Source organism: Ornithodoros turicata, chromosome 2 (genome assembly GCF_037126465.1).
Source record: "Ornithodoros turicata isolate Travis chromosome 2, ASM3712646v1, whole genome shotgun sequence".
Lineage (NCBI taxonomy): Eukaryota > Metazoa > Arthropoda > Arachnida > Ixodida > Argasidae > Ornithodoros > Ornithodoros turicata.
Genome location: NC_088202.1, coordinates 43,844,886 through 43,859,782, shown reverse-complemented (window position 1 = coordinate 43,859,782; position 14,897 = coordinate 43,844,886). Strand labels below are relative to the sequence as shown.

The 14,897-nt window shown below is 46.0% G+C and overlaps 1 protein-coding gene across 1 annotated transcript in view; it reads left to right on the top strand.

Moving 5' to 3' along the window:
• The window catches only part of LOC135385341 (DNA-directed RNA polymerases I, II, and III subunit RPABC3-like), a 125,656-nt gene that overhangs the window by 43,177 nt on the left and 67,582 nt on the right, over nucleotides 1-14,897 (top strand). The window contains exon 2 of the mRNA XM_064614614.1: nucleotides 4,917-5,000. Within this exon, the coding sequence (XP_064470684.1) occupies nucleotides 4,917-5,000 (84 nt within the window). The remainder of the gene's footprint in view (nucleotides 1-4,916; nucleotides 5,001-14,897) is intronic.

Below are 14,897 nucleotides of genomic sequence, written 5' to 3'. Positions count from 1 at the left end.
TCGGAGCCTACAAGAATATATTGCCTAAAGTAGATGTGTGTATACACTTCCCAATATATCTATTGTAAAACACCTGTAATAAGATGAGCACTTACACAAGTGAAAAGGTCAGATGCACCTCCTTCAGCAGATGAGCAAGGGCATGAATTACTCATGCTGGGTAATAATCTGCAAGATAAATATAGGAAATGGAGTCCGAGCAGTGGCGATATGTTACGTTATCATAAGTCAAATAGTTTCATAACTAACAATTTATTGTGCCAAACAAACTATGCTAGGAAAATGAGTGGTTTGAATCATGTCTGTGCGTGCAAAAAGTGATTGGTGCTATGTCGTTTACTTACTATCTTGTTCATCAATAATATTCTCATTTATCAGCTGATCAGTACTCTAACTAGTCCCTTTCTCTTCCTTGCAATGTGCATCCATCCTTTGTGGAGGTGGAGCAGCACTTTCTTAACTGTCTGCCCAATGTGCCGGGCAAACGACTCGTAAATCTGAAATAGTAACAACAGCATTAGAACTCAACACTGATGCAGTGGCGGATCCGGGGGGAAGGACGGTTGGGCGATCCCCCCCCCCCCCCGTCTCAAAACAGTAGGTTTAGCAGCGGTGTTCCCCACTCCCCCCCCCCCCCCCAAACAACAACAACAAAAGCGACACGGACTGGATCCGCCCCTGCACTGACACCACTTGTCGTCGGCAGGATACACGTGAATGATAATACAGGACGGCGGTAATACCTACCCCATTGAAACTTACCAGTGCAGGGTACCTCCTTACCACAACCTGCACAGTTGACTTCTCATTCCAGAGACATGCCGAGTGATGCTAGCCTTTAGCTAACTTGCCACCTTCGTCATCTGCAGTGCGTTCCATCAAAGCCAGACTATTCTGCAATGCTGTTCACATTAATTAACAAAGCGTCCTATCCAAAATACGATTTCACTTATCGTCAATTTGAAGTTCCTGTTCTTCAGAGAAGTTAGACTTCTTAGGATACAAAGGTCCACTTACGAAAAGAAACTCTCTTGAAGAAGCATAACTGTGAACAGATACCACATTTTCATAATTCGTGTACGTAACACAGGACGCATACTTACATGAAGCACATACAGGACGACACTCAGACACATGATTTGTAGTTGTGGCATTCATTGCACTTCAGCACGCCGACGTTGTTCTTCGAAGATAATCTTATTCAGCTTTGAGAACATCATTGACAGAGTTTCAAGTTCCCGCACGACAACGGCCAACCGCTAAACGACCGCACGATGTCAGTGTTGCTAGACTACGCAATGAAAAGAACGAAAACGGTCCAAGAATATGAAGACGCCTCGCGCTCAACTCTTACCACGGAGTAAAGCGCTGATTGAATGGAGTTATTAGAGCATGAAAACATAGAAACGCAGAAACAGGGAGTTGCAATGGTGTTTGGTGAGAGTTAAACTGCATCAAGGGGTGTAAAATTGCCTAATACTCTCGTTCGACTCCTTTTTTTCTCAGAGTGTAGAGGAGTATCGGTAGAAAACGATAACGAGCACCGGGAACGGCACCTGCCACTTTTGGCATTCCCATGTAGCTTTTAACGACAGTGCGCTTGGTTTGTTGACTGTCGTTAGCGGTTAAGACGTCTGGGAACGAGACGTTGCACTCTGAGCCAATAGTGTAGCAGGAGGAGAATCACGTGGAATGCCTTATTTTGGAAGCAGACGACGCGTTGACGATGGAGAAGTCTCGCGCTTCTCGCTCAACGCACGAATAATATGAAATTGTGTTGCTGTTCGTGATAGAGCACCGCAGTTTAGTCACGGACATTTTGCTGACGACCTACACGCAATTACAATCAGTGGGCAGAATCAGTCGCGATATTAAATTCCCAGAGAAGGAGCTGTCAGGACAGTTAACATGTGGAGAAATGTAAGCTTTAGGCAGACCTTTGTGTATTGTTTGATATGTATGATAGTGGAGAATTGTCTCTGTGGCAAAGTAGTTTCAGTAAAGACGTTTCATCTGATACAAACCCGTTGTCGCCAGATCTAAACACCGGCGCCGACCGTGATTGTGTTTAGCCACGCGAAGTAACTTGCAGCCGTCTTGACAGCTCTCGCTCCGCTTAACGACAGTATCATCCACCATATCGACAGAGCGGAGGCTGTCGTTCCCGTGAGCGGCACCGTCGCTTACGGGCGACGCGTTTGGAGCGCAGGGAATACTAAATTCTCTTCGATAGCGTTACGTTGCGTCACATACCACGTGTTCTCGCTTCCGAGCGACACGTTCGCGCTACCGACATAGATCGGAATAGGCCCCCAGGAACAACTTCTTCTTCTTCTTCTTCTTCTACCTCAGGGCAATGGCCGTTAGCCACTGAGGGCGATTGGGCCTTTCAAAATTTCTATGCGACAGCCTGCCCTATTTCTTCTTCTTCTTTTTAACACAATATTCCCAATAGTAAACAGGCGCTCTACAGGTCCGAACGAATGCAGAATTTGCTATAGTTTCTCTCCTCATCATTACTTCAACCTAATAAAGTGTTATGTATTGGTTGGTTTAGGGCACAAATTCAAGTTAATTTTTATTGGTGCAATATAAAACGTAGCCATTACTCTGATGACAAGAAAGCACATCCGTGGTCAGCGCTCCCAAGTGCAGTATAGAACAAAAGCGTTGGTCCCGTCTAGTGTTCCAGTTGAGCGGTTCTTCAGCAGGGATGTTTTGCAATAAAGCGGGGCACGCCTACAGAGACAAACTTGGAACAGCAGCTGTTGTTGTAAAAAGGACGAAGATCATCGGACATCGTTCACGCGTGCATCCCGCCATCCCGCTTGAGGAGCAGCAACAACAACAACAACAACAACAACGCGTGCATCTACCATTCAGTCCTGTATTGTTCTAGCATCGGTCCATTAAACCCTGCACGTTTCAGACTCCGGTTTGCCATAGTTCTCAACATTTTGGTGCAGAAACCCGGGAGAAGACTTTCGAAGAAATATAGCAGCTGGACCTGCCTTTTGAATGGACCGCAACAACTTCGCGAGCCTGTCCGAGAGAGGGTCAGGACGCTCACTTCAGAAACATCTGGCCTGCTCAACAACCCTTCGTCGACAAGTCTCTTGGAATTCAAGGTAGCCCTTCTCATGCGCAACGCCAATGTTTTGCAAGGACTGGACAGGGAGATGTAGAAACTATCGACCTGAACGACCTCGAAAGGGACTTGGAGGCCTGCGAGGAGATCACAGATCTGGTTATCCTCACTCTACTACGTGCTAACAGGTTCCTTCGTCGTCCAACGGATACTTCGCTGTTCAGATCCTCGTTCGCTCCTAATCCTGCAAGCTATCCGTTTGCGAAATCTGGACAAGCGACAGCCGACAACAGACAGGAGCAGCTTCCACAATCAAGCCTCGCGCCTCAGCCCACGAGCAACGAAGCCGATCACAGGAATCGAAGCCGAGGAGTTCTTGAGCAGGCTATATAGTCCTGGAGAAAAAGGGACCTCGGAATTGCTAGAATCGGTCGCACTCTCATCAGTTCACGTTTCCACGGTTCACCACCAATGTGAAGTCACAGAAAACCATACCGTCGAACTTCCTGTAGCCACACCGAGTCACCGTCGTCACGCGGAACCCAAACTACGTCGTCTCGATATCCTTGCTGACGGCCCTTCGATTGGCAAGGTGTGCCCCGAGGAAGAGTTCGAACACCAGACATGTGAAGAAGACCTTCAGGTTTCATGCTCATCTGGACGCAATGTTTGCGATGCTGCCTTTGGTTGGGAACGTGATGCTCATAACTGCAGCCCTGGAGGACAGCAAGCTTCAGAACTGACCAGATCCAGAGAAGCTTGAGGCTCGCCATGTCGCATCTATGCGGTTCGCAATCTAATAACTATACCCAATGAACCCAATTCGGCGCTTCTTTGTCGCATGCCAAGCCACCTTTATCACCGGGACACAACTTTGAATACTCTCGAGTTCCCTGCTGATCAACCTTCGACTGGGAGGGTCGACGTAACGTCTGTCTCGGATGAAATCACAATGTCTGCGTCTGTTCGTGCAAGCGCAAATCGTGTTGCCGCCTATCAACATCGCGCTTTATTTCGAGACATCTTCACCGAAAGTTTAATGCGGCGACACCCGTCAACTTGGGCCCATGCAATTGCCACCTACGTGAGAACTGGTCACCAAGTATGCTTACCTACCTCGAGGAATTCTCCTGGGACACCGGGCCTCCTTCGTGATCCTACGTGTTTTGTTTGTTCCTGTGTATTCTTTCGGCTACTCATTCGATCGCGTGTTATGCTTCGCGTCATGTGCGGGCGGGGAGTATGTTGTAAAAAGGACAGAGATCATCGGACATCGTTCACGCGCGCATCTACCATTCAGTCCTGTATTGTTCTAGCATCGGTCCATTAAACCCTGCACCTTTCAGACTCCGGTTTGCCATAGTTCTCAACAGCTGTTGCTCCGGTACTGCACAAGTAGTTCACGTTGCAGTACTAAAAAATTTACAATCACAAGCTTTTGAACTGGAGTCCTTGTTTTTGTCATTTTGGAAATAAACTATGTAACTGAGTTACTTGTATCTGTAACTTTTTATATATTTTTTCATATTTTATTCCTCAATATTCTTACAAATATGTTACTTCATATAAATGTTCGTTACTTATAAATACTTGAAACATATCAATATTAGTTGTTAATATACATATGTTCGCGTAGTAACTGGAACTATAACTCAGTTACTTTTTCGAGTAACTTACCCCAAGACTGGAGGAATGTACCTCAACAGAGTTCTTTGGCATCGTTGTGTCATGCGTTTAGTAACATTAAGCACGTTACTAGGCTTACACTTTGAGTGTTGACCCGCATATAGACGAATGCTGTAGAGAGCAATGAATCCGTTTTTTGCAGTGAGCCGCCTCCACTGCGAGAGCGAGTCCTTCAAGATGGACCTCATTTTGGACGTCAACATCCAGCTATATCCCGTTGAACTTGGTAAGTTTGATCGCTACATAGCATATTTCTCGCAAAGTGTCCTCACACGTAATCGCCTCGTGCATAACAAGACGAAATCGATCATTCGAGCCTGTGACGTCCTTCCGATGATGAAATTAGCCTCCTTGAGGAAAGCTAATGCCGGGCCACCGCATTCTCCCCTTATAGCTCCCTTGTGGAGAGAAGCAGCGCGCCAATGCCGAGACTGAAAAAAAAAGGGTGTACTTTAACTTCTTTTTCTTGCCACATATATCACTCCCTTTTGGAGAGTACAATTACTCTCAAAAAGGAGTCTCCTCACTCCCTTTAGGGAGTGGGGTTACGCTCTAACTCCCTACCGGAGAGTAATGAGAGTAACGCTACTCCCTTGTGGAAGTGAGGAGACTCCTTTTTGAGAGTAATTGTACTCTCCAAAAGGGAGTGATATATGTGGCAAGAAAAAGAAGTTAAAGGACGAAGACAATGAAACACACGCACAATCAATGCGCGTCTTTTTTTTTTTTTTTTTTTGTCTCTCTATTGGAGATCAGGCAATGAAACATAGAAGGCAACCGAGGGTGTGGGTTCGAATCCCACTGCTGGTGCTTTTTCTTCCACTGCCATCAATCCATTGAAGTTTTCTTGTCTCGTCCGTCTTTTTTTTTTTTTTTTCCTTGACTCCCGACACCAACCAGCCCGGATATTAGAGGGTTTTAGAGCATCGTACGCTACCGCCTTTGCATACGTAAGGAATAGCGTGGTGGTTCTGCGCTTCAATTTTTGCATTCGATCGATTTGCTTCAATCGATCAAGCAAAGTGAGCAATCGGAGACGACAGTCGTTGTGTCGTCTCCTGTTTTTCCGTGTCTCGAGTGTCACTGTTGTAATTATGTACCAGCTCGCTTGCGTCCTTGCCCTTCTGCCATTTATGCAAAGGTATATTTAGGGCTCCGCGTTTTCGGTTTTAATTTTTGGGAGGATTCGGCGTATATTTTTCGATGTTTATAGATATCCACAAAATCGGCATTTTTCGATGTTTTTCCTGGCGTGTATATGGCTTACCCGACTGTTATCGGCGAATAGAAATCACAATGTAATTTCCGCACGACGCTCATTCAACATGGCGTCGTTCGCTGCGGTGGCGTTTTACGGCTAACGAAAAAAGTAAACAACATTTTTCGCAAACGTCCTATTTCTGTATGGGTTTCTAATCTGCATCAACAACTTGCTGGGCCTGTGCAGCAATATATCTCTGTCATGTCCTGGAATGTCCACCTGTATTCGGTGGTTTTCGATTAAAACCGCAAGCCAGCTTGCCAGTTCTGCATATGGTCGAGCCCGTCCGCCATCAGCACGAGCTCTCAGGACCACGTATTTACGGGCCCTTATTAGCGATTACCAAATTAAGCTTCTTTTCGAGAACTGCATGGCGACACTTGGCGACGCCCTCAGCTCCGCTCTATCAGTACGTTCCTAGAGTCTGTATGCCGCCTTAGCCGACCTAGGAGACGAGCCCTGTCAATAACGTCATCGCTTTATATCGAGCCATGTTCTCTGCTGAGCCAGCCGTTTTTCGTAGACCTACCGTTTACAAGGTCAGGCCTCGACTGGACGTCGATAAATGGATTAGAGCGCGATGTGAAGGACGCCTAAAGGTGAAGGAAGCCCACAGAGGCACGCAATACTAGGTTATACGGAAGAGCAACAACGGGTCATTTTAATGATGATGATGATGGTTAGGATGTTTCATTGCGTTAGAAAAAAATGAAAGTGATAGGTTCGCAAAACAGGCATAGCGAAACGTTGTAGAACAGTGGAGAGTTTCAGTTTAACTTAAACAATGACAGCTAGCCGAGGCAGGCCACAAGCATGGACCGCACAAAGCACGAAGCCACCCCTGACCGGAAATCAGGACGGTCTAGGTTTGAGTCCATGGCGTCAGCACCATGTTTCTGAGTTGTTTGATTTCAGAGTTTCAGTTGTAGCGTGCGTGAGGAAAGAGCCTGTTGACGCGCGCGCTTGATGCGCGAGGTCACGTTCGGCGCCCGCGGAGTGCGCATCAGCTATTTCGTTGCGTACGCAAAGAGTTTACTTTGGCAGCTCGCTCGGCAATAATCCACCGCCAACCAGCCAAGCACTTCATCAACGTTTTGTTATGGGAGTAGTATATGCCACGTGTAACTGGATGTGGGCACGGATAGCATTGCCAATATCTGTATCCGCGCGGATATTGAGTATGTCCGCACATCCGTAGGGCATTGCATTGTCTCAGGAAAAAAATCTGCTTGCCGAAAACGTTACGCTACAGACTATTTTACTCCTGAGCATGGAAACTGTGTGGGAACACAGTTTCCAAGTTGTCCACAGTTGTCCAATCATATAGCGGTTAATTTCGCGGCAACGCAACGGACGATCCACCTTGGGTTCACTAGGTTGTCTCATTTGCGGATGCATTTATGGAACATCGGCAGACACAATAATACTAACATGCGGACAATATCCACGCGCGGTTGTATCCGCATTTTATCGGTGCGGATTTCAAAACGTTCGATTTCCATCTGCAAATCAAGATTTCGTGCGCATATCCGCCAATACAACTGCAACCATACGCATAACACGGTAATTTCTTGCATATCCCGTCGGTATATTCACTGGGAATGTCTCTCTGGAACGTCCCTGGAAGGTAGCTCTACTGGTGAAGAGTATTCTCGTAGACGTTCTCTTTCGCTTCGAAACGACACCCGAAGAAAGAAGATGCTAGATGCTCAGAAGTGCATACCTTCGCAAATCTTCATACGGCGGAGGAAGAAAGAAGAATTAAGGTGTGTCTGTCCACAAGGTACAGAAGAAAACACTCAGTTCATGGATGAAGCTGAATAGGCGGAGCTGCTCAGCAATATGGTTAGTAAGAATTATGGGGTACAAACAGATCGATGAATGAGTGAAAATAAAAATATGGAGAAATTGGCTCCCTGTACGTATAGATGCTGGCCACTCCACAACGCCTAAAGAACAACACTGAATGACATTGCGCAATTAGATATAATACAAGAAGGAATGAGAAGAAAGGACAGGAAGGAAAAGGAGAAGAAGGTCGCACACTCACATAGATGAAAATCTGCAAGTGTGGCTAGTACAGCCTCACAAAAACATGATCTCCTTCATGGTCGGGAGAAGGTCGTCGGGAACACATGCATAGCAGGAAAAAAAAAGAATGAAAATGTAATTCTTTCTGTCGGTGCTTCACACACCTTTCCTGTTGTCATCATGTTTTGTCTTCACTGTATACTTCAGATTTGCCGCGTGGTTTCTTGTTTGGAAACTGAGATACTGGGGGAATGGACAGAGAGGGAGAGGGAGAAAAAAAAAGTCCTGTGTCCGGCGAGAGATGTTAGCTCGTATAAAAAAATTTTCAAATGGGCAGGGAAGGGCTCGATAAAAAATATATCAGGAGGAATAGAGATTAGGATTACACATGCCTGGTATACACATTCTTAAAAAAAGGTACGAGTGCAGCGCACAATCCTGATGCGCAAGAGGGCTTTCAGTCTTGCGGATCAGAAAAGCTGCTTCCCTCGCTAGCGCGCACCTTGTAAGCCAACTAACGATTTTCTGGGGAAATGCGCGCTTCACAGCAGAAATATTTTGCGTGACACCTCCTGAAGGTATAGTATGTTCATATCACACGGTAATATATACATAGCTGGAATGAAAAATGAAACCCAGACTACAAAGGTACGGGAACTAAGAAAAAATTGGATAATTTATTTACACTTATGAAACTTGAAATGCTAAAAGGAAAAGGACAACCTTTTTAACATTTCAAGCATCTTAAATGCAAATAAATTACCTCCCCCTGGTTCTTACTTCCCGTACCTTCGTAGTCTGTGTTTCATTTTTCATTTCAGCTGCATACATTCGCGGTCGTCCGAATATACGAGGGGCGTTCAAGTCAAACCGGGACTTTCTGCCTCCTGAGTGCACAAATTGCTCGAGCTACTTCTTTTTCGTCATTTTCACACGCGATAGGCCTCCGCGTTCACCACGTGGTGGTCCAAAGTTTGTGCAAAACAGAAGACACGTGCTGGACAAGATGGCCGACAGCGAGGTGAGCGCGCACATCGAACAGCGAATTGTCATGAAGTTTCTCTTGAATGAACGCGCAAAGTCATCTGAAATTCATAGAAACTTCAGGCTCAGTATGGTCACGATACACTTAGCCGCAGCAAAGCGTTTGAGTGGTGCGAACGGTTCCGAGACGGCTGTACATCAGTGCTGGGCGATCCCGGCCAGGGCCCACTGTCAGAGTTCCTGAGAACATCCAACTTGTGGAGCGCCTGATCCTCAAGGACCGACGGATGACATGTCTCGATATCAATAGTGCATATAGTGCTATAAATAGTGCATATTACTGCCAGGTTCTCGGGGATGTGTATGAGGCGATGAAGCGAAAGCGGCCGGGCCTCATCACCAAAGGAGTTCTCCTCCTACAGGTCAATGAACGCCCGCATACCGCGCATCTCACGACACGCACCTTACAGGAACCTGGCTGGGAGTTGCTCCCACATCCCCCTTACAGTCCAGATCTCGCCCCCAGCAATTTCCATCTCTTCGGGCCACTGAAGGCGCTCCTTGGGAGCCGCCACTACAGCTGCGACGATGACGTCAAGAATACTATACGGTCCGATCATGGCTGCTACGCGCCGGTAAGAATTTCTACGCTGCTGGCATCCAAGCCCTCCTGAAACGCTGGGACATGAGCATTAGTGCAGCAGGAGATTACGTTGAAAAATAAAACTAATTTCTCGTCTGTAAGTTCATTTTACTTTTGCGAAAAATATAAAGTCCCGATTTGACTTGAACGCCCCTCGTATATACGTATATATGTGCGTGCGAACCCCTTTCACCTAGTATATATATATACAGGGTGTTTCAAAAAACGTGTCATTCGGACTTTATAAAAAAACGGGTCGACGGAAAAATACGGGGTAAAGGGCACTTGTGGGGCAACTGAATTTGCCATCTTGCAAAAATATTTTCATTTGATTTTAATTAAAATAAATTGAATTTCTTTAATTGAACTCCAAAATTTTCCAAGTCAACCTAACGTTTTTTTTTACAGAATTTGAGAGCCCGTAGCGAACTTTTTCAGATCTACCAAGAAATCCGCTCGATATTGCAAATGGAACTGCCCAAAAAAAAGTCCCGAAGTTGAGGCTTCAGAGTTTCGGGTATTCAACAGCGCACCAAATCAGTCGGAAAAATGCGCGGAGGGCAGGACATGCTCCTGCCCCCATGAAGCTAGAACAGTTTATCGCTAAACCGGCGTGCAGCACAAGACGCGCAGATAACAAGGCAGGTGACATTCCACCATACGTTGATAAGCGGCAAACAAAAATGATTCCGCCTCTTTTTTCCCGCCCTGATACCCGAAACTTTGAAGCCTCAATTTCGGGACTTTTTTGGGGCAGTTCCATTTGCAATATCGAGCGGATTTCTTAGTGGATCTGACTAAGTTCGCTACGGGCTCTCTAATTCTGCAAAAAAAAGAAAACGTTAGGTTGACTTGGGAAATTTTGGAGTTCAATTAAAGAAATTCAATTTATTTTAATTAAAATCAAATGAAAATATTTTTGCAAGATGGCAGATTCAGTTGCCACACAAGTGCCCTTTACCCCGTATTTTTCCGTCTCCCCGTTTTTTTATAAACTCCGAATGACACGTTTTTTGAAACACCCTGTATATATATATACATGCTCTGGGTGTATGGTGTTTGTAGTGATCTATTCTACGCAGGAGTTTTCGTTTATTTCGTGTTGTGAGCTATTTCCCGCCCGACCGGCTTCTGTGGGTCAGCTGTTAGCGTCACCGCCTACTGGTACCAAGGTTGCGGGTTCGATCCTGGCCGGGGCGTTAAATACGTTATGTCGTTGTGCGACCGCTGGGACTGCGCTCGTTATACCGCTAGTTGCCACGAAGCATCACTATACTGTTTCTGTACTTTATAGCTAGGTTTGCGGAATTTATTTTAGGGCATATGTTCGGAGTGTGCTTTTCAGGTTTTATTGTTTCTCGAGACTTAAAACGACACTCACACAAAGAATGAGAAACTGTCCTGCAAAGTTACAGTTATGTGACGTACCTTTCAGGCAACGGCATTTGTATCAAGATAACCTGGCGACGTGAATATCTCGGTATCCGGATATTCCTTGATACAGCCGCAGAGCAGCTATCGCTTGCGATCTTACTGTCTGCGTTGCAACAAACTAGCTACCCTTTCAAGCAGATGGTTTGAATTTCATCCGTGCTGCTTTGTCGATTTTGAGGAGGAGAAAAGCATATGGCTTCAAAATTTTACTGGCGTACGCTTTTCGGATTTTTTTCCGGCTAAATCCGAAAGCTCGAAACCCTACTTATACTTCTAGCCCGATGGTGATCTTTTTAATTACGTATTTCTAATCGTCTCACGCGCCCAGACTTTCAAGCAACCTGAATTTACTTTTCTCTTTGTTTGTGTGTGTATTTTCAAGACGACTACTAGTGCCATGCATCACAGAACTCTCGTGATTTATGTCCCTGCGGTCTCTTGAGGCAAATCCAAAAGCCATTACGTGTATTCAGGCGCTTGAGTTCTCTGTAGAGCTATCGAATGGAAGCCTTGGCAACGAACTCAAGAGTCTCTTCTACCTGCTGTTGCAGCTGGTGCGCTTGCAGCCTTTCTTGATGATTTCCTTCCTTTCTCTTGATTCGCTGCAAGGTCACTGCCGGTATTTGCGATGTGTGTTGATACTTCTTTTCTCGTGCTTCGTGTCTCCAGAGACGAATTGACCGGCTTACACGTGATCGTTCGTCGCTGTGTTGCTATGCTACATTACAATGTCACGTACAACACGATGTTGACGTCGGGACACCGTGTCAAGTATTGTGACGTAGTAATACGCTTCGCTTTTAAGTGAGATTCAACCAGGACCTCACCTTATCTACTTGCAAGTTGCACTACATTTTCTGCACTCACGGTTTCTTTAACTTCGACCGCTCTGCACTCAATCCACAACGTGAATCATCATAGAAGCGGAACAAGAACGCGTCTCTTCTCGTTTTGGTTCCGGATGGAAAACGCGTCTCTCTTGAATGACGAGCTATACGTACAACGCATTTTTTTTTGTGTGTGTTGCAAACTTTGGAGATGATGCACCATAATGGGTGCTCATCTTTTTCCTTTTATCTTTATCCAACTAGATTTTGCCCCCAGGTTTCCTGATTTTGCCTTTTGTTATACATGATTTTGCATTATACATGAAGTTTGCAGCTGAGACCCGCTCTAAAGTGGAACATTTTCAAAACCTCGAGACTGCATGCCATTCTCATGACAGTATATTCTTTCACCATTACCTGCGGCGTAATAAGAGGCCACCGCCAATCCTGCATAAATATCGGCAGGTGCAATGCATTGTTAACTTGGCTAACCCTCAGCTTGGCTTCCCGGGTGATCGTCCGCAGTTCGCTCGGTCTGCCATCTGCCGGAAACCGCCGGAGACGTTTTGCGTTAGCGTCGCGGGACTGGCTAGAGAGGGCGCTCGCAATGCGCACCCTCCGCTGATGTGGCAACACGACAGAAGCGTCGCAACGACTACTTGAGATAAGATATGCTCGTGATGCGGTAAATACTGCGAAGTGCACAGTAGGGTGCCTGAATGCTGTTGGAGGAATAAAATGTTAGCATCACATATTTCTCTATACGACAACAACTTTGCATTTTTGTGTACATCTTTCTGTTTTGTATATTTGAGTGCATTAATTGAGTACAACCTCTGCATGCTGTTCACACCATCCCCATCGATCATCGTCACTACCAGCAGCGGCTGCAACCAGCTTCCTCGTCTATTATGGGAGCGCGTAATCACATTCAAACTGGGGACTTAGGTGTGTGCATGGGAATTGAAGAATAATTGTTCATCCCTGGCGAACCCGTTCGGGGCTGTGAGGCACCGAAGTCGAAGCGATGAACTGCACACGTAAACGACAGACGGGGATGTCAATCCTCAATGGTTTACCTGGCTGTCTTTAATATTCTGTGCCACACATCACTCTCTCTCACATCATCTTTCCCATAATCATCTCCGACACACTCACCATAGTTTTGGCGCTCTATGGCCTTTGTTGCCTTTGTGCCATTAAACACATAATCAATCAATCAATCATAGTGGTTATATTTACGCGAAAGCTTTGTACGGTTTATGCTTAGCTGTTAGGCATTATGCGTGACATCTGTGAAAGGATATCGCCGTTGTCAGCATGTCGGTTTGGCAGAATGATCGGTTGCGAGGCACAAAATTGAGGCATTTTGCTTTCTATGCACGTCTTGAAATAGATTTTGCGTGAGCGAGATGTTCTACATGCATTGCAAACTATATCATGTTTTCTTTCTATGCACACGTTTCCCATTGATCCCCGAAACCCTTGAACACCCTGGAATTTCGAAGGTGCTGTTTTCAAGGTCTGGAGAGCAGGGTGTCGAACCGCAAAAAATACGGGTTCGGTTCGGGTTCGCGTTGTTTTGATTTCGTTCCGGTTCAGCTCCGGTTCGGCCAGGCCAGAAATCGAACCGGTTCGCAAACCGGTTCGCAGCCCCGAACCGGTTCGCGAACCGGTTCAACGCTTCCGTTATATATGTTCCATAAAACTGCTTTTATCAGGAAATGCGTGGCTAATAGCTTACTGCTGTTGTCTGCATTGACGTCTCTAGCGGTGAGGTAGCCCTTTAGTGAGAGAAATGAGAAATGGATGAACACTTATTGCAGCTAGAGTTCACGCTGTTGAAGCGGTGTAGTCCTGCTACTTTCTGTTCCCAAAATATATCTTTTCACACGCACAGTGCCAGCAAGATACACTTAAAGGAAGCCTAATAAGATGGACAGCGTAACATAGACGACAGTACTGCCGGCACACTGCCTTCGCAGCGTGAATCGATCTGAAACCGTATACTGAAGCATGTCGAAAATAAGCCTGCAAGCCTTACTCTGTCCGAGCTCACAGCAGTGTACTTGTTAATCCACAACACAACGGCAATGTGTCACGACGACACAACTGCGCTACCAATAAGCAGAACCACATTTACTTTTCAAAGCACGACCAATCAAACAGGCACCGTTCTGCGTACGCTCCTTCTCCACTTCTCATGTTTCTGACTTGTTTAATTTGTGCTGCTCACGTGTAAAGGGAAATCTTGGGCGCTTATTTGATCACATATTCGTCCTGTAGAGCTATATAACTGGCCTACTCCATTCGTGTTTCATTCGTCCGCGTGGCACCTGGTCTCTGAAGAGTAGACGCCGCACCGCGTGCGTGGGGCGCTAGCCGCGGTACTCACAAGGACAACTGCGCTTCAAAATGTTAAAAAGACGCTGAAAGTATACTTACTATACGTCATCGTCTGACACATTTCTGAAATTTATGGTATAGGCGCGTGATGATGATACCAATGTGTCTTCGTTCGGGGATAGAGAGGAACTCTTATGCTGACTTCTTTTATGTCCGAACCGTTTTGTTGCGAACCGGTTACCGCTATTATTTTTTATGGTTCTGCTCCGGTTCGGGTTCAACAGTGTCATGAAAATTTCGGTTCGGGTTCGGTTCCGGCAAAAATAACTGTTCGGGTACGGTTTTCGGTTCGGGTTCGGGTTCGGTTCGACACCCTGCTGGAGAGCCCTGAAATTTTCCACAGCCCTTGAAAATCATCGACTTTTTTGCTTCTTTTTCTTATCCTCGCGGAGTCGCAGTACAAACTCCGCTTATCCGGATTCAGAACTAGAGTTTCAAAACCACAGGAGATAGCACTCTCTGCAGTAGCAATCAGAAGCGGAAGCCAGAAGTGCGAAAAATGAACGGCACCCTGTGATCTTTAACATTCAGGAGTCC